The sequence below is a fragment of the Hevea brasiliensis genome, chromosome 1 (assembly GCF_030052815.1).
Source record: "Hevea brasiliensis isolate MT/VB/25A 57/8 chromosome 1, ASM3005281v1, whole genome shotgun sequence".
Lineage (NCBI taxonomy): Eukaryota > Viridiplantae > Streptophyta > Magnoliopsida > Malpighiales > Euphorbiaceae > Hevea > Hevea brasiliensis.
This window is the reverse complement of record NC_079493.1, coordinates 5295693-5323334: the sequence shown is the minus strand read 5'-3', so window position 1 is coordinate 5323334 and position 27642 is coordinate 5295693. Positions and strand designations below refer to the sequence as shown.

At 33.7% G+C, this 27642-nt stretch overlaps 3 protein-coding genes and 1 long non-coding RNA gene across 5 annotated transcripts; 3 read left to right on the top strand and 1 right to left on the bottom strand.

Moving 5' to 3' along the window:
- The first annotated feature begins 5062 nt into the window (after window positions 1-5062).
- On the top strand, window positions 5063-5745 carry LOC110648428 (histone H4). The gene has a single exon (XM_021802652.2). It carries the CDS (start codon window positions 5130-5132, stop codon window positions 5439-5441), a length of 312 nt encoding a protein of 103 aa, XP_021658344.1. The 5' UTR covers window positions 5063-5129; the 3' UTR covers window positions 5442-5745.
- A 3070-nt stretch (window positions 5746-8815) lies between these two features.
- LOC110648430 (ACT domain-containing protein ACR9) lies at window positions 8816-13072 on the top strand. The gene is made up of 6 exons (XM_058143432.1): window positions 8816-9254; window positions 10097-10312; window positions 10405-10510; window positions 11448-11799; window positions 12258-12542; window positions 12789-13072. Exons 1-6 carry the CDS (start codon window positions 9101-9103, stop codon window positions 12933-12935), a joined length of 1260 nt encoding a protein of 419 aa, XP_057999415.1. The 5' UTR covers window positions 8816-9100; the 3' UTR covers window positions 12936-13072.
- Window positions 13073-14655: 1583 nt separating this feature from the next.
- LOC110648422 (uncharacterized) lies at window positions 14656-22737 on the top strand. Of its 2 annotated transcripts, none has more exons than XR_009147417.1 (4): window positions 14656-14835; window positions 15650-15734; window positions 18381-18426; window positions 22562-22737. It is a non-coding gene; the product is annotated as an uncharacterized LOC110648422 (long non-coding RNA). The 2 variants fall into 2 exon arrangements; XR_009147416.1 differs by lacking the exon at window positions 22562-22737 and adding an exon at window positions 21861-22116 and having other exon boundaries at window positions 14658-14835.
- A 2143-nt stretch (window positions 22738-24880) lies between these two features.
- LOC110648420 (THO complex subunit 4A) lies at window positions 24881-27610 on the bottom strand. Its single transcript, XM_021802639.2, has 5 exons — window positions 27287-27610; window positions 27043-27189; window positions 26503-26571; window positions 26235-26416; window positions 24881-25246 (listed from the first exon to the last, which is right to left on the bottom strand). The coding sequence occupies exons 1-5, from the start codon at window positions 27449-27451 to the stop codon at window positions 25084-25086; spliced, it is 726 nt and encodes a 241-aa protein (XP_021658331.2). The 5' UTR covers window positions 27452-27610; the 3' UTR covers window positions 24881-25083.
- Window positions 27611-27642: the final 32 nt, after the last annotated feature.

The following is a 27642-nucleotide window of genomic DNA, read 5'->3' as shown; positions in this document are numbered from 1 at the left end:
AATAAATGAAAAGAAAAAAAATTTTATGAGTTTTAAATGGTTATAAATGAGGTAATAGGGTTGAGCTGGGCTCCCCTGATTTTAGTTTTCTTAAAAGTTCTGGGCTAAGTTGACCCAAAATGAAATTATAACAGTTTAATTTAAATTATCTTATATGCATATTGGGTCTAAATTGTGGGCCTGGTTATGGATTTGAGGAATAGTTAGGCTTACTACGGGCCTCGGGGGCTTTAAGCTGGCCCAGGTCCTAGTGCCGGTCCGGCCCATAGGTTGGGTCGTGACAGAATCAGTTTCAAATATAATATTGTGTGGCATCCAAAGCTTCCCTAAAAGCCATGGTTTTGGCAACTTTTGGATCCATAAGGCCAAAGAAGGCTGATCGACTAGCATAGCTAACTATCCCCACCTTATCACGTACCAACCATCCAACACCTAACTTGTGATTTTGAGTAAGCAATGAGGCATATGCAATGCAATATTACACTTCGCATAACCAATAGGGGGCTTCAACCACTTCAATGCAACATTAAATAGGCTTTTACTATAAATAGATGCACTAGAGGCTTTTTGGGAGACTCAAGCTAATACGTAGTTGTGAAGGAAGGATGATGTGAGGTTTAAGATCTATTGAACTAAAGCTTATTGGCCTTGTCATAACATATCATTACTAATTCTTCTAGATTGCCCAAAGGACCATATATGTGAGCTATGCTATCACGACCCAATTTCTAAGCTGGATAGGCACTAGGACTTGGGCCAGCATAAGGCTCCCAAAGCCTGTAGTAAGCCTAATTATTTTTAATTCATTCATAAAGTCCATTAAGGTAGCCTAATTTCAAGAAAACAAATGGACAGAATCCGGCTATAAATTGAACTATCCAATGAAGAGCATTAACTTACCTGATCTGTTAAAAAATTATATTAATAATATGGAAAGCTCAACTCACCCTCACAATCCTCAAATTACATATATCAACATTTGAGAGCTCAGTCATCAATAATAAACATATCATACATCAATGCAATCTCACATAATTAATTTTATAACTCTAGAACTAAGTTATCATAACCCAAATAAAAATACAACCATTGGTCTATATGGAGTTTTAGATTTAAATAAAAGACAATAAAAGTAAATCAAAATATTTTCTGTTTAAACTTGCGATAAAAAAAAAGCAGATTAATCACAAATAAAACTACATATTACCTGATAAAAAATAGTTAAATATGAGTGAGCATTTAACTCAGAGAGTAAGATATTGATTTTAAATATAATTTCTATAACTATCTAAATTTAATGCATTCCTATGTATGAAATGCAACACATTTATATAGTTCAAACAATTCAACCAATATTCACACAAAAGATAACTTGGCACGCACGCACCCATGTGTCATATCAATACATATATGGAAGCTGATTTGCTATACAGTTTTCTTAATCCAATATCTGCCAGCGATGTCAACTCAAGCCAGACTTTCGCTTAATAATTCAAGTGCTAGAGTCAATGAGATCAACTCAAAGCCATGCTCACCCCGACTTATCTATATATAATGATTGGGTCCCAGCGAGTCAAGCTCCAGTCGTAACTACCCATCCTACCCATATCTATATCCATATCCACACCATACTCATGCAACCACACACATAAAGCTCCAAGTTATCTTAATGTGACATCCACAAACAAATTTAATAACATACGCAGCAAAGGAGCATGCCTGATATTTAACTAATTATATACACACATATAAGTGACTACATGAGCATGCCTTGAATATAAATTAATAATATTAAAATTACAAATAAAATCAATATTAAACTCACAATGCAAAGAAAATTGTTGATTTGGATCACTTAAACAAACATACCAAATAACTATCAATAACAGACCAACAATAATTAATTAAAGAAACAAAAGACTTCCTAGGTTTTTGTGGAAAATTCTATAGAGTTTTCTCTATATCTATAACATAACCTCTCTATAAGAAAGATCTCATTTATATCTCAACAATTAAAGGCCTCAGGCCCACAACAAAACACAATATAACACAACGCCCATTTGGGGCTTACAAGTATCCTAAGCTACGTCCAAAACTTTAATCTCCAGCTCGGTTCTTGAACTCCTCTACAGTCTAATTAAAAAGACAATCTCAAAAGCTCTTACTAAAATATCATGATATAATTATAATCAAGTTAATTAATAAAACTTCAATTCTATATTAAATTTCTAATGAATATTTTACAGTATTCTTTCTTAAAATTGGACTAAAATCCTTGTCACAAAACTCAAATTTATCATTTAATAATTATATCAATTTACATAAATTTTCAACTTATATTTTCATAAATTATTAATTCAAAGACTTCATACTCAAATTTAAATTAAAATATTCCATAATATATTCATATCACCAAAAATCAAACTAAATATTTATACTTATTTCCCAAAAATATTTCACAATGACTTAAAAATTCATTAAATACCATATACTATCTCAAAATAATTTTAGTCCATCAAAATAACATATTCAACTTAACCTAATCCTTAATACAAAAATTGGCAATTTTTCCATTCAAATTTATATAAAATATTATAATTGTTAGATAAATTCTAAATTTTAACCTTATCTTCAAGACATCTAAATACAATATTTGTAAAAATTTCAGTATTAAGTTATTTTTACCAAAATTTACTAAAATAGCCCAAGTATCCTCAAAGATCATCTCTACCAAATTTTATAATTTTCTAAGCATCTTAACTATTTATTTTTCTCAAATTTTAGTTGCTAAAATTCAGAATTTCAAATGTAAACAACCTATGTTCAACAATTTATTTCTTCAAATCCAACCATTAAAAATTACCAAATTTTAACAATAATTTTTACACATATAGACCTTCAAACATTTCTAAAAATTTATAGTGAAAGAGCACCAAACTCACTTGGACGAAAGACAAAGTTATTGTCCCTGCTCAATCCCTATTTCTGTTCTTATTTATCATCTTCCTCTCTGTCTCTCTCTCTAATCTCTTAGTTTTCAGACTACTTTCCCTTTATTCTCCTTGTCGGCGTCCATTTTTGTGAGAGAAATCTCAAAAATTCGGTCACCATCTCCCTCCTTCCCTTCTTCTTATTCTCCTTTTCTCTTTTTCCTTTCCGTTTATCTTTCTTAATTCTTCTACTCTTCAATTTATTTTTATAATTCTAGAGAAGGGGCTACCAAATGTCCCTCTTTTTAAATAAATTTTATTTTAATCATTGAATTCTCTAAAAATCATATTTTCTATCATAAAACTTTTAAAACTTTACTTTTAAGTCTAAAATTAAATTAAACTTTTTTCTTCAAAACTTTATAAATTATATTTTCCTTCAAATAATAATCATATTTAGTATTTCTTCAAAAATTGGAATGTTCCATATGCAAATCATCCTTATCATGTGAAAGATAAATTTATATTGTTGTGAAACAACACGCATGTAGCTTATCACAACTTAGTTATGTTGGCTAATGGCACAACTCAAACTTAGCAGATGCTAAGTTCAAGTCTCACGATCTTCAACTCTCAATTCTTATGTACCTTAAAAAAAAGAAGTGCTTATGCACTTAATAAAGTGATGGGTAACGATAGTGAAATACGAAAACCAAAAACAGGCTGTGCAGGCATGTGAATAGCAGTGGCAATTGATTGAGAATTTGTGAGTATTCAATTTAATTAAATTTTAATAGAATAAATTTAAATAATATGTAATTTAATTTAAATTTGAAAAATAATATTTATATCGATTTTAAATTAAATTTTATATGTTAAATATTTGTTAATCGAATTCATTTATAAAAATAAATAATTAAATTATATATATATATTATTTAAAATAAAAAAATAAAATATTTTATAAAATTATTAATTTTTAAAATATAAATACAATAACGTCATCTTCTCCATTTCTTCTATGATTTATTTGGCGAATAGTTGAATAAGATTAGGGGATTGCTTTCTTGGGAACCAAAATTGCCAAAATGCAATGAGATTTATTATTATTATTATTATTATTATTATTATTATTATTATCTTCAAATTAAAGAAATAATTTTATATTTTTATTATATTTTTGTCAAATCAAATTGACGACAAAGTTAATTTTAATAGATTCAAATCTAAACAAGCAACTGAAATTATAAAACATTTAGTAGATTAAGTTTAATTTTTATAATTTTTTTTTATTTTTTTAAAATTTATAATTTAATTTTTATTAACTATATATATATATATATATATATATATATATATATATATATATTGCCATACACCAATTAAAAAATAAGTGTTAATGTAAAATATATTATTTAATAAATAAAAATAAAAAATAAAATAAGATTATTTCTTTAATATGTATACACACATATAGTTTATGTTAAATTTTTATTATATTAAACTGAAATTTAAATAAAAAATTTAATATATAATTATTTTTAAACTATATTTAATATTTAATTACATAAAATCATTAATTTTGATTTAAATTTGGATTCTCGAATTTTTGTTGGTACAGTGATTTCTTTGTACACTCTAATGAGAGGGTTGAACAAATTGAAAAAAAAAAAAAATCTGAAATTGAGGAGCCGTTTCCTTCCCTGTTCAAAAAAAAATCTTGATTTATTCATCGCCCGCCCAATGAAGAGCAAAAAGCAAAAAGCACAATCCGTTCAACAAACCCCCAAAACCAACTCACCGTCGATTGCAAACTTATCAATGGTTCATATCTAAAGTTTTCATTTCACGCGGATCGACTCTGGTAGCCGTTGAATCTCATATAATCCACGGTTCACATATAATTTTGTCAAGTTACATTCATAGCCGTCGATAAGTACAAATCTAACGATCATTACCAAACCGCGCTACAACATCCAAATCGTCAGTGGTAAAAAAGCACAATCCGTGGCACAACTCTCAAAATCATTAATAACCGTCGATTAAAACTAAATCCAACGGCTTCAAATATTGCCCGCCTTATCCGAAATCCTCCCAAGTCACTCAATAAATACCCAATCGCCCGCCTCAGTGCTCTAACGAAAGCTCTGCAATCTTCGAAATCTTCGGCGGGGAAAACTTCAAAATCGTATAGAGAAAATGTCGGGTCGTGGAAAGGGTGGGAAGGGTCTGGGAAAGGGAGGAGCCAAGAGGCACAGGAAGGTCCTAAGAGATAACATTCAAGGTATAACTAAGCCTGCAATTCGTCGTTTGGCCCGTAGAGGTGGTGTGAAGAGGATTAGTGGCTTGATTTATGAGGAAACTCGTGGAGTCCTCAAGATCTTCTTGGAGAACGTGATTCGTGATGCTGTTACTTACACTGAGCACGCTAGGAGAAAGACTGTTACTGCCATGGATGTGGTGTATGCCCTCAAGAGGCAGGGAAGGACTCTGTATGGTTTTGGGGGTTAGGTTTAATTTGTTTATTTTGTGTTGCAGGTCGTAGGATGTTAGTGTATGGGATTGTAGATCTTTTCTCTAGATCTTTGCTCTAGATCTCTCTCTCTTTTTTTTTTCCTTGATTTGGTTTTGATATTACTGTAATTGGCATCCTTTTCAGAAGTAATAGAATTTCATCTTCTGGGAGAATTTTTACTTTCTATGTTCTCTTATTTTCTTCATTTTGCCGTTTGGGTTCACGGAAACTGCCGAGGAAAGGCACTAGAAAATGTATTTGATTACAGGTTCGACGGTCGTATTAGAACAATTTAAATTTCTTGTTGGTAATTGATGAGTGCTTCTTGCAACCATGTTGGTGTGCCCCTAACATGTTTGTTGAAATGACATACAGTTGAAGGTGTTGATTCGGTTCGCTTGTGCATTTAGGGAGTTCTGTTCATTTAATTTTGTTTGTTCTGTTTAGCTTATAATAGGTGGTTGCATTACAAGGGCAGACGGTTATCACTCTCTTGTCCTTATAATTGAAATTGCTTTTGCTAATAAAACTATATTCGCTCCTTAATTTACTTTGAGCTTAAATATAACTCGTCGGGATGTTAATAATTGATTGTTTCTTTGCCATTTCTGCTCTGGCATGAGGCGTCTGTAGAATGGAACACAGATTTCTAAACACATCAAGTATTATTGCCAATATCTAAAGCACTCAACCCTCTCCTCTACAAGCTCCAGATTTTTCCTTTTGAGAGTTGGGCTCTTAAGCTACAAACGCCTCCTCTACAAGCTCCAGAGTTTGCCCTTTGAGAGATCGGATCCAAAGCTGCAATTGCCTCCCTTGATCGTGCCCAAAACCGATGATGAAACAAACCAAATTGGAGGATAAGTTATAAAAGGAATGATAAAAACCACGAGAGAATTACTCTATTTTCAATTTGAAATAAGTACATTGGATACTCAAATTTTATTTTACGAATAAAATAGATATTTTATTAATACATATATATATAATTTATTAATGTCTTCTATGTTTTGTGTCTAAAATTCTAGTTTTGAGTCGATCTGATTGTGGTTGCCCGAATCTGTGTTGGGCTCAAAATCTGAAGTGAAACCGGACCATAACAGGCATTAACGGGATCACGATCTATGTTGGGCTCGATGTGAAGTGCAACCGAACCATACCAGTTTAGTGTATATGTGGCGTGGAGGATTGAAAATGTTTACTAGTGAGAAAAGCAAATTAAAAAAACTGTTAACTTTAAATAATTTTTTTAATATTCTTTAATTAATATATGTAAAAAATAATTTTCTAATTGTAGTTTTAATCGAAATGTCAAATAAGTCCTTAGAATGGTTAATCTTGTTATTCCCCTAAAATTGAACTTGATCAAAACCAATGGTTCAACCATCTAGTTAGGAGCCAGTTTTGTTACTAGGAAAAAAAAACTATCGAATTTGTTACTAGGAAAAACAAATTATCAAATTAGATCAAATCTAGATCAAATCAAACTAATTATCTATTTGGCATTACATTTGAAAGTTTTAAATTTTTATTTTTTTAATAAAAATATTATTTTAAATATCATTAAAAATAATTTAAAAAAAATTATTTTATTATTTTAATATTTTTATAATTAAAATTTATTAAATTTAATTTTAAATTATTTTTTAATATTTTAAAACTAATATATCTAAAAAAATAAATTTTTTAATAACAATTTCAATAATAAAATCAAATAAATAATAAATGAGAGTCAAAATTTAAATCAGGTTCATCAGACCGGGACTAGTGTTGGTGACAACGCTAACAGGACCAGAACTATTTCCTCTTTGAATATATTTCCTATTTAGATTAAACTTTTTAATTCATTTTTATTTATATTAAAATTTTTAACTTCATAAATACTTATTAAATCTTTATCATATATAAATTTTCATATACAATTAATAATTTTTTTTTCATAAAATTATTTCCTTGCTTTATTTATTTTTACATTTTACCTTGAATCTTATTTATTTTAAAATATTAAATTAAATTTTATTTATTTTCAATTGTTTGATCATGTATCAATTTTTTCCTAACCATAATGATTAACAATTTGAAATCTTCTATCTTTTTTTTTCTTTTACCTTACTTTAGTCAGAATGAACATTTAGTCGGTTTAATTTCAAACTGAATTAAATTAAAAAAATTAAATGATTAAAATTATATAAAATATAAATTCAACCAAACTCAATTGATGAGATAATTAAATTAAATGAAATTAATTTAGTCTAATTCAATTTAATTTAACGGTTTCACAGAAAAAAACAGAGGCGTTCTATGACGTTAGTCAAGCCTCAATACAACAATTTAGGGCAACAAAAAACCATTTAATAATTTACAGTTCATTAAACAAATTAGCTACAACAATTAAGTCTTCAAAAATATTCACTCAAACTAAATAAACATCTCAAAATTACTGGTTTATACATACAAAATTATTGGCTCGGCGCAAATTAAACAAACAACAAAAAGCAATTCTCTTGGCGCCTCAAAGAAATTAACCATAAAAAATTTGCAAGTTGCACTTCAAAAATTAGCCATCAAAACTGTGGATCTGCGTCGTCGAGTAAGCAGGAGGCTGGAGTCTGTGGTCCTTGTGGATCTACACCGTTCGTCGAGAAGCGAGAGAATGTAGTTCTGTGGACTGCGGCGGAATTGAGGGGGCCACAAGTGCTTCAAATTAAAAGATTCTCCATAGTTTTAATGTATTTTTCCTAACGATAATAAAAAAAATATTTTTATTCAGTAAAAACAGTTTGAGACTTTAAAATTTAATAGCTAAATAAGACCAAAGAAACAAAAACCAAGGGAAGGGAAAGAAGAATCGAGAGGATCATTGTGGCCGACGCCCAACATGAAAGTGAGATTGCATGAGGTGAAAAGAGAGATGGCAAAATTTGCTTTTACACCTAAAGTAAGAACGGCGATGTAAATAGAGGAAAAATAGATTCGGTTTGATTGATTTAATTTTTTTAATGAATTAACTGAATTGAATGGAAAAATTAATTTTCAAAATTTTAATAATTAATCTAACTAATTTTTTTAAAAAATTCAAACTAAAAATATCGAATTTAAATAATTCGATCTGATTACTAGTTTGAAGTTGATAAATGCTTATCCATAACCTTTGTCCTTAGCCATCTTTGGCAAAAATTAGGTACCATAGTGTGAAGAACAGCTGCCGTGACAACAGCTTGAAAACTGACAATACGACGGAACACTAGTTAGTAGTTACAGTGTGATGCTGACACTTGTCCATCATATAATCATATCCTTCTAATCTCTTTTGGAATACTAACAGAAAAAGAAAGCTTTATCCGACCACCACAGTGTCGCCACGAGTCTAGTTCAAGGTCCCTGATTTGCTGACTTGGCTTGCGCGTTCTGTACCTGCTCTACACAAACGAAAACACTCACCAAGTGGAAACGGATTCGGTACCTACCTACCTTCGTCTCTCCTTCCTCTCCGTCCCAGGTTTATCTGATTATCTCCTCTTTGAAGGTTTCAGATTTTAGTAGAAATCCGGAGAAAGGCTTGGAAATCGCAGTGGAAAGGGAAAGTTAACGAGAGTGGTGCTCTTTAGCTGTAACCTGATTCACGCATTTTGTTCTGTCCTCGCCCGTTTCTGCCATGGGAGTGCCGAGCGACGACGCGGTTGTCATCCAGAAAGGGAAGAAGCCAGGAGAGCCTCATGTTGTCACCGTTAATTGCCCCGATAAGACTGGTCTCGCTTGCGATATTTGCAGAATAATTCTCGACTTTGGGCTTTACGTCACCAAAGGAGGTATTTCATCAAATATTTTTTATGCTATTCTTTTCCTCCCTCTTTTTCAGCTCAATTTTTTTGGGGGAGTTTTTTATATGCTTGATGTAAAATTGCAATGTCTAATTTTTCAACAGTTCATTTTTTTTAATTTTTTTTTTGGGCCAAACATATAAAAATTGGCGTTATTCAACAATAGATACGTCAAATTCTGCCTTTATATAGCGCCCAAAAGAATAAAGCGTGAGTTGATTGAGGTGGAACAGCATTTGTGTTGGATATCAGAAAAAAGCATGCACCTATGCTTAATTCTCTTTCTTTTGTACACATTTTTGGTGGGAGAAACCAAATTCTGGGTTAGCTTTTGGTTGGCTGGCAATAGTGATTTAGTTAGGGCTGTAAATGAACTATTTTGTGAGCTATTTGAGGCTGGACTCCATAAAAGTTCGACTTAGCTCGAGTCCTTTTACAAAGGAGCTAAATTTGAGCCTAATTTTTGCTCATTTAATAAAGAGTTAAGCTTGAGCTTATTGTAGTGAGCTATTTAGTTTTAAACTTATTATCTTAAGCCTAATAAAATTTAGTTTTGAACCTAATAACCCTAAACCTAAAACTTAACTGGAACTATGAGTCAAGTTGTTCATGAGCTGTTTGAGTCTCGGTTTGATAAAAGTTTAGCTTGACTTGTTTTCTAAACAAGCTGAGCTTGATCTTATTTATATTTGTTTCATTTTCTAGCTCAAAAAAATTTTAACAACCTAAGCCTAAGCTCTTCAAATCTCAGCTTGATTCATTTACGCCCCTAGTGTTGGTGTTGAAGATGTTTCTAACATTTATATATCTTGAATGTTTTATTATTACAGATGTTTCCACTGATGGAAAGTGGTGCTATATGGTATTCTGGGTGATTCCTCATTCTCGCTTGCTCGTAAGATGGTCAAATTTGAAGAACCGTCTTCTATCTATTTGTCCATCGTGTTCAGTCTTCTTTTACTTAAACCAACAGCCCCCGCCATCCACTTCATCTCCAGTTTACTTGTTGAAGTTTTTTTGCCTTGATAGAAAAGGATTACTACATGGTAGTAGGAATTCTCTTTACTTGCTGATGTTCTTTGATTGTTCTGTGAGTGCTTATGTGTATAATTCTAATGCAATTTTAAATTCTCTGTAGATGTTACTCAGGCTCTCTCTGAACTTGAGCTCACAATTCAAAGAGTTAAGGTTACGACTACCCCAGATGGCAGAGTCCTGGACCTCTTCTTCATTACAGATAACATGTAAGCATTCCACCCTGTGCCTGCCTTTGAAATCCTGCATTGAGGTCTTTTTATATGGTTATCTTGTGGTTTATTTCAACTGAATGAAGAGATTATCAAATATTAAAACTTTCAACAGCATCCCACGCATTGCAGCCTTCTATCACATGATGACTATGAAGTCCAGAACTTTATTTGGACCACTGTTTACGGGTCCTGTTTTAATTTAAGTGCAAGTGAATGCCTTGTAATTATTTAACTTCATCTCATGCATTACAGCCTTCGATCTCATGAAGTTTTATATTTGGTTTTTCGTTTCTATTGAATTTCTTGTTTCTAAAAGTCCTTAGCCTAATCTTTTTCCTCCCAAAAAATATGTTCAATCTATAAAACAATACCTTATTTTTATTTTTATGATATGAAACTGAGCTAATTTTTTCAGGACTTTGTTATTAAGACTTGCATGAGTAAATGAATAGAGATGGTGGTTAGTTTATCTAACCTTGATGTATTCTCCTTTTCCTTTTCTTTTCTTTTCTGTATGTTCATTGATGATGTTAAAGTTGGTGTTTCCCTTCTATTGATGACCTAGCAAACTTTTTATAAAAAACTGAAATTAGCATGAGAAGAAAATTATTATTTAAATATTGAATAAGTCTGCCAGTGATTGGTGAGGAGGGAGCACATTTGGCAGGAGCTGGTTTGCTGTTAGATGTGTCATGAAGAAATCTTCTTTATGAACCATGAGATCTATTTTGATTAAAAATTGAAGAGCCAAGCCTTAATTTTTCATATTCTTGTAGGAGCTTGTTTCTTGTTAGATATGTCATGAAGAAATCTTTTTTTTTTTTTTTTTCGGTGGAATGTCATGAAGAAATCTTGATGAACCATGAGATTGATTTTAATTAAAAATGGAAGAGTCAAGCCTTAATTTTTCTCATTATTAATCTTGTTTCAGGGAGTTGCTACACACAAAAGAACGACAAGATGAGACATTTGAACAATTGCATGCTGTGTTAGGCGAATCATGTATCAGCTGTGAACTTCAGCTGACAGGCCCCGAGTACGAGTGTCATCAGGGCATGTCTTCTCTTTCTCCTGTTATTGCAGAAGAATTATTTTTTTGTGACATATCAGATAAAGAAATCCATTCACAAGCTCTTAGTCCTGATATGACGAAATTGAAAAAGACCAATGTAACTATAGACAATTCATTGAGCCCTGCTCATACATTGCTTCAAGTACACTGCATTGATCAAAAGGGTCTACTTTACGATGTAATGAGAACTTTGAAAGACTGCAATATGCAGGTATTGGTTTGTACATTCCATGATATTCATTTAGTAGAGATATGGTCTGGATTGGTTATGATTAGTGTTTTAATCCTCTACATAGAGGCGTTGTGGGTTATGTTATTTTATCAGTTTATGGTACTTTTATGAGATCCTAGCCATCATATTGCGTGAATGGTTTCCATGATGATGTGATTGGAGTTCAATTACCTCAACCTGGTACATTTCTAAATTGCCCTTGGGCTATCAATGCACTTCCAAAGAAAAGGGTTTTTTTTTTTTTTTTTTAATTTATCTATGATATAAATGACTAGATACCATTTTGGGAATAAAAAAATTGCCCTAAATATGTACCATTTAATTAAATTATCACTTATCATATTTATTTGATATTGTTTGCATTGCATTTATGCAGACAGCCATTCTGTTTCCAGTTTATTGACATAATGTTATTATTGTTGTTTCTTGTTACCCAGATAGCTTATGGTCGATTCTCAGCAAACAACAATGGATATCGTGATTTAGACCTATTTATTCAGCAAAAGGATGGGAAGAAGATAGTGGATCTGGAGAAGCAAAACGCATTGTGTTCTTGCTTGAAGGTTGAAATGCTTCACCCATTACGTGTGATTATTGCAAATCGAGGGCCTGATACTGAACTTCTGGTTGCTAATCCAGTTGAACTATCTGGAAAGGGAAGGCCACGAGTTTTCTATGATGTTACACTTGCTTTAAAATCACTTGGGATCTGTATATTCTCGGTAATAATCTTTTACATCCGTTAGTGTGCTTCAAAGATCCATCTGCAAATTGCAATGTCATTCAACTTGCGAGTTAGACCATAAAAGAATCTTGAAGCAATTTGTTATCATTCTTTTTGTTTGATATTCTTCAGTGCCAGTGCCTAGCACAGGCCCTTGACGTTGCTTTAAATCACTTTTATACAATGTAGTCAGTTTGCAATATGGTGTGAAGTATGTCTTACAAGTTGCAGTCTTGGTTTTCAGGCTGAAATAGGAAGATATTCCGCCTCAGATCGTGAATGGGAGTTCTACAGATTTCTTCTAGAGGAGAATGGAAAACTTCAGCTGTCGAATATTGTAGCTAGAAATCACATAGTAGATAGAGTTAGAAGAACACTAATGGGCTGTTGAGTGGATTCATTTCTTTGTAATTTGATGTAACTATGTATAATTTGTTCTCTACTCGGATTACACGTTGGCCCTCAGTGATCAGTTATCTATTTGTATAGCACGAATTGAGTTGCATAAGATGCACGTGTTTTGTATTATAGAGCTGTCTCCTTTTAGCTACTAATTGTGCAGCCTACGATAAGCTCGTCTCTTTTCAGATTGTAACTGTGGTGCACTGAAGTAGGTTGCCAAATGTAATGGTGTTGAACTTTGGCAACTTATGTTCGCAAAATTCATCTTTTCTAATCTTGTAGACATCCAAAATTTACTGAAGTGGAAGCATCAACACTTAGGTTTTAGATTCGAGTGGCGGTATCAAATCCTTTAACTATTGTTCTAAGAAATGACTAATCTGGCCCATTCCTCAAAAGAAGTTTTGATAGGATCTGTAAATTAGAGTCTTGTTAGGTGTGCAATTACTCGATTTGATTTGAAATTAAATCCAACAAATCGGTTAATCGGTTTGATCTTATTTTATTAGATTTTATTAATTTCTATACTTTTATTCTTTAGATCTCTCATAAATTATACGTTGAAATAAAATAAAAGTTATAAATTAGAAAAATGATAGATTCATTTTTTTTTATGAAAATAAATGAATAAAACTTAAAAAAAAAAACTTCTGTAAAAATACTAATTGAACTTTTTTTTTTTTTAAATTGAAAGTAAAGACATTTTCATTGCAAGAAAAGAAGGCCACGATAAACAGACCAACTAAGTTACTAATTAGCTTAGTACTAAGTCCCAGGGCAGATAGTTAAAACTCAGCAAGAAAAGGCAACATAGAAAAACGGGGGCCGGAAGGCTGCCCACATAACCAGAACACTAAAGTGGACCGCTAGTAATTTTATCACATTCTCATCTCTAGGTGTCCATCCTTCCCCTTTTGTCATCCGCTTGTAATTTTATCACATTCGTTTTATCACATTCGTCTACCGTTCCCATTGTTTAGAGAAATTATTATGAGCTTTTCAAGCAAATACTCTCAAAACAAGTGCTTCCTCTCTCATAATTGTATTATTTTTTTTACAAGAGATAATTAAATTTTATATTTATAGAAAAATATTATTTTTAATATTTTTTCTGTATATTATTCTATTTATTTTATAAAAATAAATTTATTTATATTTTTACATAAATTAAAAAATATATTTATATAATAAAAGCATAAATTTTATTTATTTATTTTTTTAAATATACTCTTACTTATATTATTTTTTTTAAATTAAATAATTTATACTATTAAATTGTTCTTAAAACTTATTAAATTAATAAATTAATTACTATTTTCTTTCAAAATAATATTTTAAAAAGAAAAATAGCATGCATTGGATAAAAAGGAAAAGTTAAGAGTAGCTCGGAAACGGAAACGCGGACACGAAGAAACGCGGAAATGGACACTAAAAAATGGTATTTTCAAAAAAATAGAAAACAAATATGTGGGAAAACGCATAAATATAAAAAATATAGGGATATATTTATAAATAAATAACACACATATATATATATATTTGAAAATTTTAGTTATAATAAATTTAAATATTAAAAAAAATATATAATTAATTAATTAATTTTATTATTTATATATTTATAATTATAAATAATTAGAATAATAAATATATAGAATAATAAAATTAATATTAAAATGTTGAAAATAAAAGGTTGATAGTTTTATTATAGTGAAAATTGAAAAAAAAATAATGATTAAAAAAAAATTTCAAATAGGAGATTCGGGCAAGTAGCGGAACCATGAAGAAGGAGAAGCGCCATCGTTGAAGGGAGGCTTATTGGCAGAGCAGCATCGGATGGGGAAGGAAGCAGAGACCAGTCACCTCCCATTGCCGGCACGCTGCCACACCAGGTACTCCTCCTCCTCCTCTTCTTCTTCTTCTTCTTCTTCTTCTTCTTTTTTCTTTGCCTTCTCTTTTCTTCCTGGAGGTGTGACTTTTTTTGTTTTTTTTTTTTTTAAAGAAACGCGTGTCCGGCGAAGGAAACGCGTTTCCGATTTCAAGGAATTACGGAAACGGCCCGGAGACGTTTCCTCGCCGTGTCCTACCGTTTCCGGCGAGGAAACGTTTCCGGAACGGGGAAACGCTCCCGCCTCCCGTTTCCCGTTTCCGGAACGGGGAAACGCTCATAAAAGATGACTTGTGAGCGAAAGAGGCAATGAATTCCTCATTGTTCTCCTGTATTTACGAGCTTCAAGCTCAAGTATATATATATATTGATGCAAAGCCAATCTCAATCTGCACTCTTGGCTGTTGTGATATTCTCTTTGTGACTGAGGTTTCAATAATCAAATCTTTAGAGAAAATGGAAAAAGCTTCTTCAACGCCTCCGAGCTTAGCTTATCTCATTGCTGTCACACTAGAAATCGAGAAAAAGCTTCAATGTGTGTGTTTTCTGTCCCTCGTCTTCTTTCATTTTCCGTTTGTTTCCCGAGAATAATTAAAAGTAATAGGAAATCGAAAGAAGTTGATGGCTGAAATCTCAAAATTTTGTTTCGTTATTATTACGTCGTTGAAATGTCGGGCTACTGTTAATTTGCATCGTGAATTTTTTTCTCTTGCTTGTTGAGCTTGAAAATGAATTGCGATATTTGTTATTTGAAAGCAAGAGAAGCATTTCCGAATTAACCTAATTTGATCCCAAATTAATTTAAAATTTTGTTGCAGGCGCTAGCTTCTGCATCGTAGAGACGCAACTTGTTGCAAGAGTTGTTTGCTGACATAGCTTTGCAAGTAGATGATCCAGCCAGAGGTGAGTTTAGTGCTGTAAAATACTCTTTTTCTTTGTCATTATTTGGAAAATTAGTCAGGATCTAGAAGCTAATAAAGTTGTTATTTTAAGTAGGAGGACTAAAATAAGCCAACAACATTAGTATAGATATGGAACTGTATTATTTTAAGAATATAGGGGGTGACGAGAAGTAGTATCAAATGATTTTAATTTTTGGATATCGGTGAGGAATTGTTTTTGAAAAGGATCAATATAACCGATCCAACTTATTTGGGATCAAGACTTGTTGTTGTTATTGTATGGTTCTTATATTTTTCTTTTGGGAAATTAGAACTCTGTTGAATGGATCTTAAAAACCTGCAGGACATCTACTTTTCTGCTTTTATCTCTTGTTATGAGTAGAAGACTTTATTGACTTGTTATTTGTTAATCCTTTGTTTAAAATTGAACTTATAGGAGCTCTAAAGTGGCAAAATAGGTGTGGGCTCTGGTAGCTTGTATATTGACTTTTCAAAATAGGCAAAATTGAAAAATAGAATTGCTATGGCAACAATAGTTCAAATTGTTAAAGTTAGCATGTGTGGCTGTAACCTTCATGATTTCTTAGGATATTCTCTGATCGTATCCCTTTCCTCATTAGTGGGAAAAGATAATCTCCACATCTGGATTCCAAGCTCAAGAAAAATATTTATTTTTGTCAGCCTTTTATGGTGCCAAATTGTTGTTAAGGTGGCTACTAAGACAATGCAAGAAAAGAAGCCTGGCTGGCTGTTAGCACTTGTATGAGAAGATGTCCCAATACACAGAATTCTTATGTTAAATATATTTTGTGATGGTCGTTGAATTCATGAATCATATTATATGCAATTGTAGGATCAGTTGGCAATGTATTAAGCATCCATGCCTCTTGCTTTAATTTGATATTTTCTTTTCTTTTGGGGAAAAAACAGTGGTGAACAAATTTAAAAAGATCTACAAATTACACACACACACACGCATGCATATATATATATATATATATATATATATATATATATATATATATATACTGAACTGGAAATGTATCTTCAAATTAACTTATTAAACTATCATCTGTAAGCACACAAGTGCCATTATCCCAAGTTGGCCCACAGTCAAGATTTGAAGAGAGGATACAATATTTTGTTCCAAAGCAGACAAAAATACCTTTTAATTTTGTACCATATGGTCATTTTTTGGGTCTCCAGTTTAGGTTCCTGATTTATCCAGGCAACACTGAGTCCAAGGTTAAGTGAGGTCTGGGCTTATTAATTTTCCAAAAAAAAAAAATCATTTTATTGCAAACTACTAGTATCCTGTCTTATTTTTAACTTTGTGACCTGTCACATATTTTGGGCTCCAGTAAAATGCTATTCTTGTGTTTCTTTTCTTAGAAAATGAACAAATGATTTTTATAAATTGAATTCACCTCTTTAACTTTTCTTCCCTCATTCAGTTCCCATTGTATTTATTTTAAATAATAACTGGGCAGAATTCACTCAACGCCTTTGTAGTTCAGAATTCAGATATAATGCAATTATCTAAGTCAAGGTTTTCATGTAAAAGGTTGCTTCTATGAATATGATTTCAGGCCTTGTTATGATCTTTTATGTTAACAATATACCAATGACATCTGTTTCAACTATTGAAATTCTGTAGTAAAGGATAACTCTGGATCCCTTTTCTAAGGTCCTATGATGCCTGATGAGTACTTATATCTTTCTGCTGCTATTTGAATCCCATCTTGATAGTGCTGAAGTACTTCTATGTTATTCAGCTGCTCTTGTTCAAGGTGCTACAAGTGTTTTCTGGTATGAATATTGGCAATCTTGTGTAGATTGGTAGTAATTTAGCATCTATTCAGGAGTTACTTATGGCTTTTGATTGAATTACCATTGAGTGTTGGCTGCACTTTTAGATAATGCTTATCAATACACATCAGGAATGAAACTGACTTTTTCTTACACTGGATTTGGGAAAAAGAAATACTCTCTAGTTTTGAAATTGACTATCTTAAGATTCAGAGTTATTTTTATCTTGCACATCTCTTTCCGTTTTCCTCTTCTTTCAAGATGAGTTAAGATCTGTTCACCCTATGAAATCAATTCCATGTCAGAAATCAGATCAAAATCTAACTGTTCACTGCTTGTTATCTGTAGCATTTTTCTTGAACTAAAAAATCAATGTATTTTGTTTTTCCTTCGGGTTGTTGAATATCTGGGTATCACACTGGCGCATTTCTAAGTGGCTTAATGCTGAACTAAGATGTCCAATTCATACTCTTCTTAACAATCTTGGTGCTCCAACTGAACAGCTGTCTCTTTTGGTCAGATGAGGTTCTATATGTGGCCAAGACGTCAACCTGGAAAGAATAAAAGAAAAAGGGGAAGAGGGGGTTTGGTTGGTGGGGGTGGGGAGGAAGGGAAGAGGGGGCTTGTTTATATTTACCTTTTCTCTTAATTTTTCTCTTGTCAACTCTATGCTGTCAGATTAATACTGTTTTTATGTTTCAAGGTAAAGGAAACTAAAATTTTGTATTTTACCTTGTGGTTGGAGACAACTTCTTGTATATTCCATTATCCCATTGCAAATGTATAAGAATGATGAAAGATGTAGTAATTTTTTGTTTTTGTTTAATATCTATTTCAGGATTGACAACCAAACGAGCACTAGGCGATTTCAAGCCCTCTTTCTGGTAAGAGGCCTTTCAATGATATAATGAGACCAATTCAAATTGATATACATTGTTAAAATATATTTTATTCTATGTCTCTATCTCTCTCTCTAACTCCACCTAAGTAGTTTGTGCTTAGCCGGTCCCAAGCCCGGATAAAAGAGGAGGGTTGCGGTAGGTGACAACCAGCGTAAAAATTTCGTCACACCCTATGATATGGATTCAAATGATATAAACGTTGGGGCGTCCTCTACTAACGACGCGCTACATCGGAGCCCGGGTGTAGTGATAAATATGCAAGGGTGTAGGGCGTTCACCGAAAGCAACGCGCCATGCCGGCGCCCGGGTGTGGTGTTAAGTGAGCAAGGATTCCCACATTATGGACGGGTGTGGGTAAAGAAGTTAGTCCATAAGACAGATAATAGAACAAATAGTGAAACAGAACACAAGATAGACATAGAAAATAATAGAAGATATCATAGAAGGAGACCAATTAGGAAGGAGCAGGATAGGAGGAGGATCAGTGTTGGTACTTGGAATGTTGGATCACTTACAGGAAAATTAATGGAGCTTGTGGATACCTTGGAAAGGAGAAGGGTGAATATTGCTTGCATTCAGGAGACTAAATGGGTAGGAGAGAAAAGTAAGGAAGTGGGTAATTCAGGGTATAAATTGTGGTTTACCGGAAAGGAGAGAAACAAGAACGGAGTGGGTATAATCATAGACAGGACATTGAAAGACGCAGTAGTAGCTGTGAAAAGAGTAGGAGATAGAATTATACTAGTAAAACTAGTACTAGACGGAAAAACAATAAATATAGTTAGTGCTTATGCCCCACAAATAGGACTAGACAGTGAGAGTAAACAAAGGTTTTGGGAAGATATGGATGATTTAATGCAAAGCATACCGAATGAAGAGAATGTTTTCATTGGTGGAGATTTGAATGGACATGTAGGAAGTGATAGGCAAGGTTATGAGAATGTTCATGGAGGTTTTGGTTTTGGCAGTCGAAATGAGGAGGGAAAAAGCATCCTGGATTTTGCTATGGCATACGACCTAATACTAGCAAATACCTACTTTATAAAAAGAGAGTCACATTTAGTGACTTTCAAAAGTGGGCAACATAGAAGCCAAATCGATTTCCTCTTAACCAGGAAGACAAATAGAGCTCTATGCAAGGATTGCAAGGTCATTCCAGGAGAGGCTTTAACAAGTCAACATAGGTTGGTGGTCTTGAATGTCAAGTTTAGGAACAATTCAAGTAAGGTCAGAAGAAATAGTGTAGCTCGAACAAAGTGGTGGGAGTTCAAAGGAGTAAAGCAAGTGAAGTTCAAAAATGAGCTTCTTGAGTCTGAAGCATGGAAGCTAGATATGGAGGCCAATGATATGTGGATACAGATGGCATCAAAGATTAGAGAAGTAGCTAGAAAAGTACTTGGGGAGTCTAAAGGACATGGACCACCCTCAAAAGAGAGATGGTGGTGGAATGAGGAAGTACAAAAGGCAGTGAAGAGAAAAAGGGAATGGTATAAGAAATTACCTAAATGTGATAATAATGAGGCATATGAACAATACAAGATAGCAAAGAAAGAGGCAAAAAGCGATTAGCCAAGCAAGAGCACGTGCCTTTGAAAAGTTATATGAGAAACTTGGAACTAAAGAAGGGGAGAAAGATATTTATAGATTAGCAAGGAGTAGAGAAAGGAAATGTCAAGATCTCAATCAAGTTAGGTGCATTAAGGATAAAGAAGGAAAAGTGTTGGTGAAAGATGAGGACATTAAAGAAAGATGGAGAAATTATTTTAATGATCTCTTTAATAATAGTCAAAATGGAAATAGCGTGAATATAAATTATAGAACAATAGAAAAGAATGTAAATTATACTAGAAGGATTAGATCTTTAGAAGTAAAGGAAGCACTTAAGAGAATGAAAGTAGGTAAAGCCTGTGGACCCGATGAAATACCAATTGAAGTGTGGAAGTATTTGGGAGATATGGGAGTGGCATGGTTAACTAAATTATTTAATAAGATTCTAAACTCAAAGAAAATGCCTGATGAATGGAGGAAGAGTATTTTAGTACCTATTTTTAAAAATAAGGGAGACATACAGAGTTGCTCAAACTATAGGGGAATTAAACTCATGAGCCATACTATGAAGTTGTGGGAGAGAGTTATGGAGCATCGACTACGTCATGATACTTCTATCTCTCTCAATCAATTTGGTTTCATGCCTGGTCGTTCAACTATGGAAGCGATCTTTCTCATTAGAAGCTTGATGGAGAAATATAGAGATGGGAAGAAAGATCTACACATGGTTTTTATTGATTTGGAGAAGGCTTATGATAGTGTTCCAAGAGAGGTCTTATGGAATGCGTTAGAACAAAAGAGGGTATCTATTAGGTACATACAAGTATTGAAAGATATGTATGAAGGAGCAACTACTATTGTGCACGGTGGGAGGACACAAGAGATTTTCCGATCTCAATTGGATTACACCAAGGATCAGCCATAAGCCCTTACCTTTTACATTAGTTTTAGATGAACTGAAACATATACAAGAGAGTATTCCTTGGTGCATGATGTTTGCGGATGATATTGTTCTGATAGATGAGACACGAGAAGGAGTCAATAGGAAGCTAGAACTTTGGAGAAGTACTCTAGAGTCAAAGGGTTTTAAGTTAAGTAGAACGAAGACAGAATACATGAATTGCAAGTTCAGTGAAGGCCAAACTGGTGATAGGGAAGGAGTTAGTTTGAATGGAGTGGCACTGTCCCAAAGTAATCACTTTAAATATCTAGGCTCAGTCCTTCAAGTAGATGGGGGATGTGAGGAGGATGTTAGTCATAGGATTAAAGTCGGATGGCTGAAGTGGAGACGTGCCACGGGAGTTTTATGTGATCGTAAGATTCCCAATAAATTAAAAGGAAAATTTTACCGTACAGCCATACGACCGGCTATGCTATATGGTAGTGAGTGTTGGGCACTGAAAGAGTCGTATGCATCTAAGATAAGAGTTGCAGAGATGAGAATGTTAAGGTGGATGAGTGGTCATACTAGACTAGATAAAGTCCGTAATGAAAGTATTAGAGAAAAGGTAGGAGTGGTGCCAATTGAAGATAAGTTGAGAGAAGGGAGATTGAGGTGGTTTGGTCATGTGAAGCGTAGACATACGGAGGCTCCAGTTAGACAAGTAGAACACATTAGGCTAGAGGATAGAAAGAAAAAAAGGGGTAGACCTAAATTGACTTGGAGGAGAGTAGTACAGCATGACTTAGAAGCATTACACATTTCTGAGGATTTAACCCAAAATCGTTCAGAGTGGAAAAAGCGAATCCATATAACCGACCCCAAATTTTTGGGATAAAGGCTTAGTTGAGTTTAGTTTAGAGTTAGTCTCTATCTCTCTCTCTCTCTCTCTCTCTCTCTCTCTACTTTTGCGCTTTATCGGTTTCAGTATCTACTTGGGGAAGTTCCACTAAAGCCTAAGCACTTGAATAAAATTCCAGTGCATTTCAGGAAGTCACTGCTTCCTTCTGTCTCAGAAAGCAATTGTTTTGCTCTGCATTTATTACTCTATTGTAAAATTATATTTAGAACTTTAGAGCCATTATTCAGCTACCAATTACGTGAAATTTTCTTTAATCTGATTTTCACTGAAGAATGTAATTTGTCAATCTTTAATTCAAGCGCAACGAGATCTGTTTCTTCTACTTTCAATATTTTTACCTTTTTACAACTTAGGTAAGCTTTATTGCTTTGCATAAATTCAACATTAAACAACAAATTGCATGGTCATTTGCTTATTTATGATACCTTGTTCTGTGTAGATAACAAACTTGAAATCTTCTTAAAGCATTTTCCTGTTTTTCCAAATGCTTTCTTGGTTGGTGATCCAGTGGACTTTTTTGTGATTGAACTTGCAGACAAAGTATAGTCAATCTTTAGACTATACATATTTTGTTTTTGAAATTTCATATTTTATCTGTTGTATGTAGTTAGACATATGCTTGTATTTTCATGTTCTAATCGTGCTGGAATTCCTTTGACGGTCAGCTTTAGAAGTTGAAGGTGGAGCAAGTTCTATTGCATTATCTCTCTCAAATTAGATTTCTATTTGCTAGCGTTCTTAATAAGGTAGATATTGAATTTCTGTAGGTATGGAATTTAGAATGACCTCAAGTACAAGACTAAGGGCATGTTTGTATAGCTTTACTTCCTGGTGGTCCATTGTATCCCACCAGAGCTCTTCGTAATGCAGCCTGGAAGGCTTAGATTTGCTTTTCCCTGTGAGCACTTTTTTTCCCTCGTGATATATCTGCATTAACACCCAATCAATATTAACATGAATAATGAATAGAGGTTGAGTTTGATGCAACGGTAAAATTACTCTACTTGTAATATGAGATCGCGAGTTCAAGTCACGAAATATCTCTCTATGAAGAATTAAGTCTGCATACATTAACTCTTCCCAAGCCCACGTGTCGCACAGTGCATCCAAATGAAATCGTGCATAAATCAAACGGGTAATAAAAACTAATTTAGTAGGGCCTACCCAGGAAAATAGATCGTATCCTTCTCACCCTTTTCCCAGGAAAAAATATTAAACTTTTCCTAAGAAAATAAATAAAAAATGGGTAGGTCTGATTATTGGTTGGTTTTTTTAAATAAATAATTGAAATGAACCAAAATCCAAACTTTCTATGAATTGATAATTGAATCGAACTGTTTAAATCAAAAAATGGAACTGAAATTGTAGATTACTCGCCCTTAATCCTAAATCCTACATCTAATTACAATGCTTTCAATTAAAATTTTTTAAACATTAAAAATCAAAATATACAAATCGATTTAGGATGCGCCCTGGTGATTCAGCAGGCTTACAGTAACAGCCACGATTCTCCTCCTTCGGAAGTTAAAAAGAACTCTGATCAAAGGAAAGACCTCACCCATCGTGACTTCCTGTTCCTGTCGCCCCACAATATGTCAAGTCATTGCCTTCTTCGGAACCAAATTTGGTGAACAAGCAATTTCAAGTATATAAAAAAGCGGTGGGTTATTGTTGTTTGTATCCATGTGTTTTCCATTATTATTTTTATCTTTATACATTTAATCCTAGCCTTTAGATATATTACGCTAATTATCTTTATACCCTTTTCACTTTTTTGCTCCTACACTCGATTATCACATGTATCAATACCTCCATGTACACATGTATCATAACCAATAACCACAAGGGGTAAAGGCATGTGCATCGAAGGAAAAAAGAAGAGCTTGGAACATTACACGTTACAGCAGCTGGTACAGTTTCTTTCTCATTTCACTTCTTCCTTTCAACAGCAGGTCAACCATTTTTTTCAGCCAGTCCTAACATAACAGTATAAAGAGTTAGTAGAAAAGTAGAAGGATGAATTCGAAGGCAGCAACACAAAAAATACTGCCATCATTCCCATCCGTTTCCACTCGAATACAACCATCTTTGAATTCCAAATTAAAAAAGGCCCGAGTAAGACACCTACATCACCTGAATACGTATTACGCTCCATTCCACAACAAGCAGACTATAATGCCTGTGGCCAGTCACTTCTCAAGGAGCCGGAAGTAAACCAGCATTATGCTCTTGACAAAGCAGGAACTGATCTTAATAAGTTCGACTGCATCAACAACATAGCATGAACACAAGAATGCAGCACCAATTCTGTAAACAGTACTGGACAAATTTGCACATATGTACCAAATATTCCAGTGCTGTTTGAGAACAAGTACTAGTAGTGCATAAAACTGAGTGCAGCTCCTTTAAGATAGCAGCCCAATTCTTCACAGCCAATTAAAGAAGCTCTAAAACCCTCAACCAAGGAGGTTTAAATAAGAACTCTTTTTCCCGGACCAAAGGACATCATTGCCAAGTTCTTAAAATCCAATATAGATTGACAAACACATACAGCAAGTTACTACTCAAAAAGACAAAAACATGTTCCAGATTTCCTCTTCACCTGTATTTTAAACATTTTCAGGCTGACTGAAGCAGATAGATTCCAAAACTATAATATACTACATCAGGAGCCATATGGAATACTCGGGAACTAAAATTTCCCTGGACAGAATACAAAAAGAGAGGTAATTTACGAAACTAACAACTCAACCATCAAAATCAATTGCACCATGAACAAGGGACAAGTTCTGACAGGGGGGGGAAAAATGCTGCTAGTTATAATTCAAACATAAAGAAATCTACCTCAGAGGAAATCTCCCTGTTTTTATGATGAAGCAACCCAAAGAAACAGGAACACTGGGCAATTTCTGTTCAGGCTGAATCCTCCACTCCTTGCAGACAGTATTTCATTGTGCAAGAACACATACGAAAAATATTTCCACTTCCTATTCCAACTTGCAGAGTAAAACAGAAGGAGTTGAGAAGCTAACGAAACGAAAAGCAAGAGTGCAATTGCAATCTGACTGCTGTCCATAACCCACGTATTTAATACCCAAGTCAAGGAGCAATTGATAATAAAAGCCCAAACTCCATAATAAAGATTCTAACAGTCTCTCTTTGAGTTTTTCTGTAATTCCTAAAGACTTGATAAAGTTACAGAAGATAGTCAGGGTTGTTGCATCATCAAGCACATAAAAGGCCACAAAAGAAACGTGTAAGACCAACCAACAAAACAAAAGGAATGCACTCAATTTGTCTCCATTGCTTCTGAGTGATACTTCTCCAGATCAGCATCAAGATCTTCTGCAGATACCTTTTCAGCATGGCCCCTTCCACGTCCACGACCCCTTCCAAATCCACGGCCACTGCCACCACGTGCCCGCCCCATCGCACCACCTCTTCCTTGTCCCCTAAAAAAGAAGGCAGGGAAAATTACTCAAACACACTGTAACAAAACCTTTGACAAACACTGCTTTGTAAAACAATTACTACATAACTAAATGCAAACCTATCAATAAGAATTTGTAAGAGAGTATAAGCAAGCCAAACCTAGGACAGATAGCTATTGTATTACCCACAAGACTAAACCTTTTCTAGGTAAGTATACAGACCCAAACAAATCAGTGTCACAAGCAGCATCGCATCGTGTAAATAAAGGTACTTTTGCCACACAAAGGATGAACAAATCAATATGATACATAGATTGTTTAAACCCAATATTATTGTTGAAAGACACGCACATAAAAGGCATACAATAATCAACACATCAAAATATATTTCACAAGCAAATAAATGTAACAATATCAAATTTAGAACCACATACACAATATGTCAAGATTAGACTAAAAATTAGAAAACAGTTTACATTTTTTTTTAAAGAAAAAGCAAAATTTCAAATTCTAAGAAAATTCACTACCAAAAAGGAGATATAGTTGCATAACTGACACCAGCAGTATTAATAATCATTGAATAGTTCAAATCAGAAATCAACTGCAAACATATTCAAGAACCATAGTTTGGCAATCACATGCAAATCACTTTTGAGGTCATTCAACTACTTTAAACAAAACCATAATTTCTCCATGAGACTTCAGCACATCCTTCTTAGGAGCAAACTTTCGTTGAACTGTAAGATTTCATCTCTAGAACAATTATAATGATTCTTAACTTTCTATCCTAGATAACAAAAACTAACTAAACCTTTTACAACAAATAAATGCTATTCAAAACCCAATTTCTAAACCTGCTGAAACTTATTTATCAAGATCTAAGTGATAATCAATAACAAAATTCATTATGGGTAGCCGTGCAAGAAACATAATAAATTGGCTACTTTTCAAACCATGAATCACAATTAGAAAGTGCAGGAAGTAAAACAAAAGGAAGCACAAGGCAAACCCTCTAGGAGCTCCATTTGAATTTCCAAATGTGCCATTAGTAGCTGGAGGTACACCAGGAGTAGCAATATTTGTTCCCACAATCTCTATCTTCATTGGTTTCCCATCAAGCTGAACATTGTTGTATCTCTTGACAGCAGCTGAGGCATCTGCTCGCCGGGAGAAGACTACATCTGCCGTTCCCTAAGAAAAAGAGGTTTTCTAAACTACAACTGGACACAAAGTATTCATCAGAAGGATGTAGTTCATGCCAAACTTGAATTAGATACCTTCGATCTCCCGCTCCTATCATAATGGATTGAGCACCGCTTCAAATCGCCAACTTCAGAAAACAACTCCTGCACATAGTTTAACAATCATTAGTTAAAGAAACATGCAAAACGTAAAAGCATTGCTTTCAGCACTTATCCACATTTTTTTCCCATTTAATTTCACAGCCATCAACAAAGTGAGAGATGGAATTACTAAATAACAGAATCACAAACAGGTAGAATAAAGACTACTAAAACAAAATTTTTTTTTCAAGGCATTTATAACAATCAAGACAGAATTCCTTCCAAAAAGATATACAAATATTGCCCATTCATAATTTAAAACACAACAAACCTTTAATTTCAATAGCCATTAATAAATCTTCTTATTTCCATTCTTCATGCAAGATCAAATTAAATACACGCCAAATTATTTGAGCAAACAATTTAATCAAGTAAATCCGTTTAAAATTAATTCAGGATTTGTAAAACTATCAAAATAGATACCAAGGCATTCAAAATACCAAACAGAATAAACCTAATAGAGCCAATAATTACCTTAATATCCTCGTTTGAAACGCCAAAATGTAAATTAGAAATGTAAAGCTTCGTTCCAGTCTCTATGGCCGAGGCCCGACCTGCCTGCCCTGGGTACCCAATACCCTGATCCGTAAACATGTCGTGCTGCCACGTCATTTCAGGAGCCTGAAAACAAATCATTCCAATCACTCCGATCAGCAACAGATTTAGATTCAGAAGAAAACAAATGACCACAAAATCGAAACCCTAACTAAACAAACACCTTAGCGGTGGTGGTATACGGAGCAGCCCGATTAGCGATGCGGTTGGTGAATCGGCGAGCAGGTCCAGGTCCGGAAGCTCGGCCCCGCCCTCGGGCGTTGCCGGATCCAGACTTTTTATTGCTCTTGATGATATCGTCAAGGGACATATCCAAAGCGCTAGACATTTTTTTGTTCAAAAATTTCTGTAAAAGCAAATACGGTAAAGCAAGAAGAGAAAGAAATCAGCGGAAGCTTATCGATTTGAAGAGAGAGAAAGAAGAGGCCAGAGGAGGAAGAAAGGGTTTTCGGTTTTCCTCGAAGAGGAGCCGGAACAGGTGTTAAAAGAACTGGAGCAAGAAAGCGGATGAATTTTATG

Bases quoted from the DNA above. Each gene is read 5' to 3' on its own strand.
- LOC110648428 (XM_021802652.2), top strand. From the start codon at position 5,130: ATGTCGGGTCGTGGAAAGGGTGGGAAGGGTCTGGGAAAGGGAGGAGCC.
- LOC110648430 (XM_058143432.1), top strand. From the start codon at position 9,101: ATGGGAGTGCCGAGCGACGACGCGGTTGTCATCCAGAAAGGGAAGAAG. The intron at 9,255-10,096 runs GTATTTCATCAA...TTATTATTACAG, and splicing joins GCTTTACGTCACCAAAGGAG to ATGTTTCCACTGATGGAAAG. The intron at 10,511-11,447 runs GTAAGCATTCCA...ATCTTGTTTCAG, and splicing joins TTCTTCATTACAGATAACAT to GGAGTTGCTACACACAAAAG.
- LOC110648420 (XM_021802639.2), bottom strand. From the start codon at position 27,451: ATGTCTAGCGCTTTGGATATGTCCCTTGACGATATCATCAAGAGCAAT. The intron at 26,572-27,042 runs GTAATTATTGGC...AACTATGTGCAG, and splicing joins TTTCAAACGAGGATATTAAG to GAGTTGTTTTCTGAAGTTGG. The intron at 25,247-26,234 runs GTTTGCCTTGTG...CTTCTTTTTTAG, and splicing joins TCAAATGGAGCTCCTAGAGG to GGGACAAGGAAGAGGTGGTG.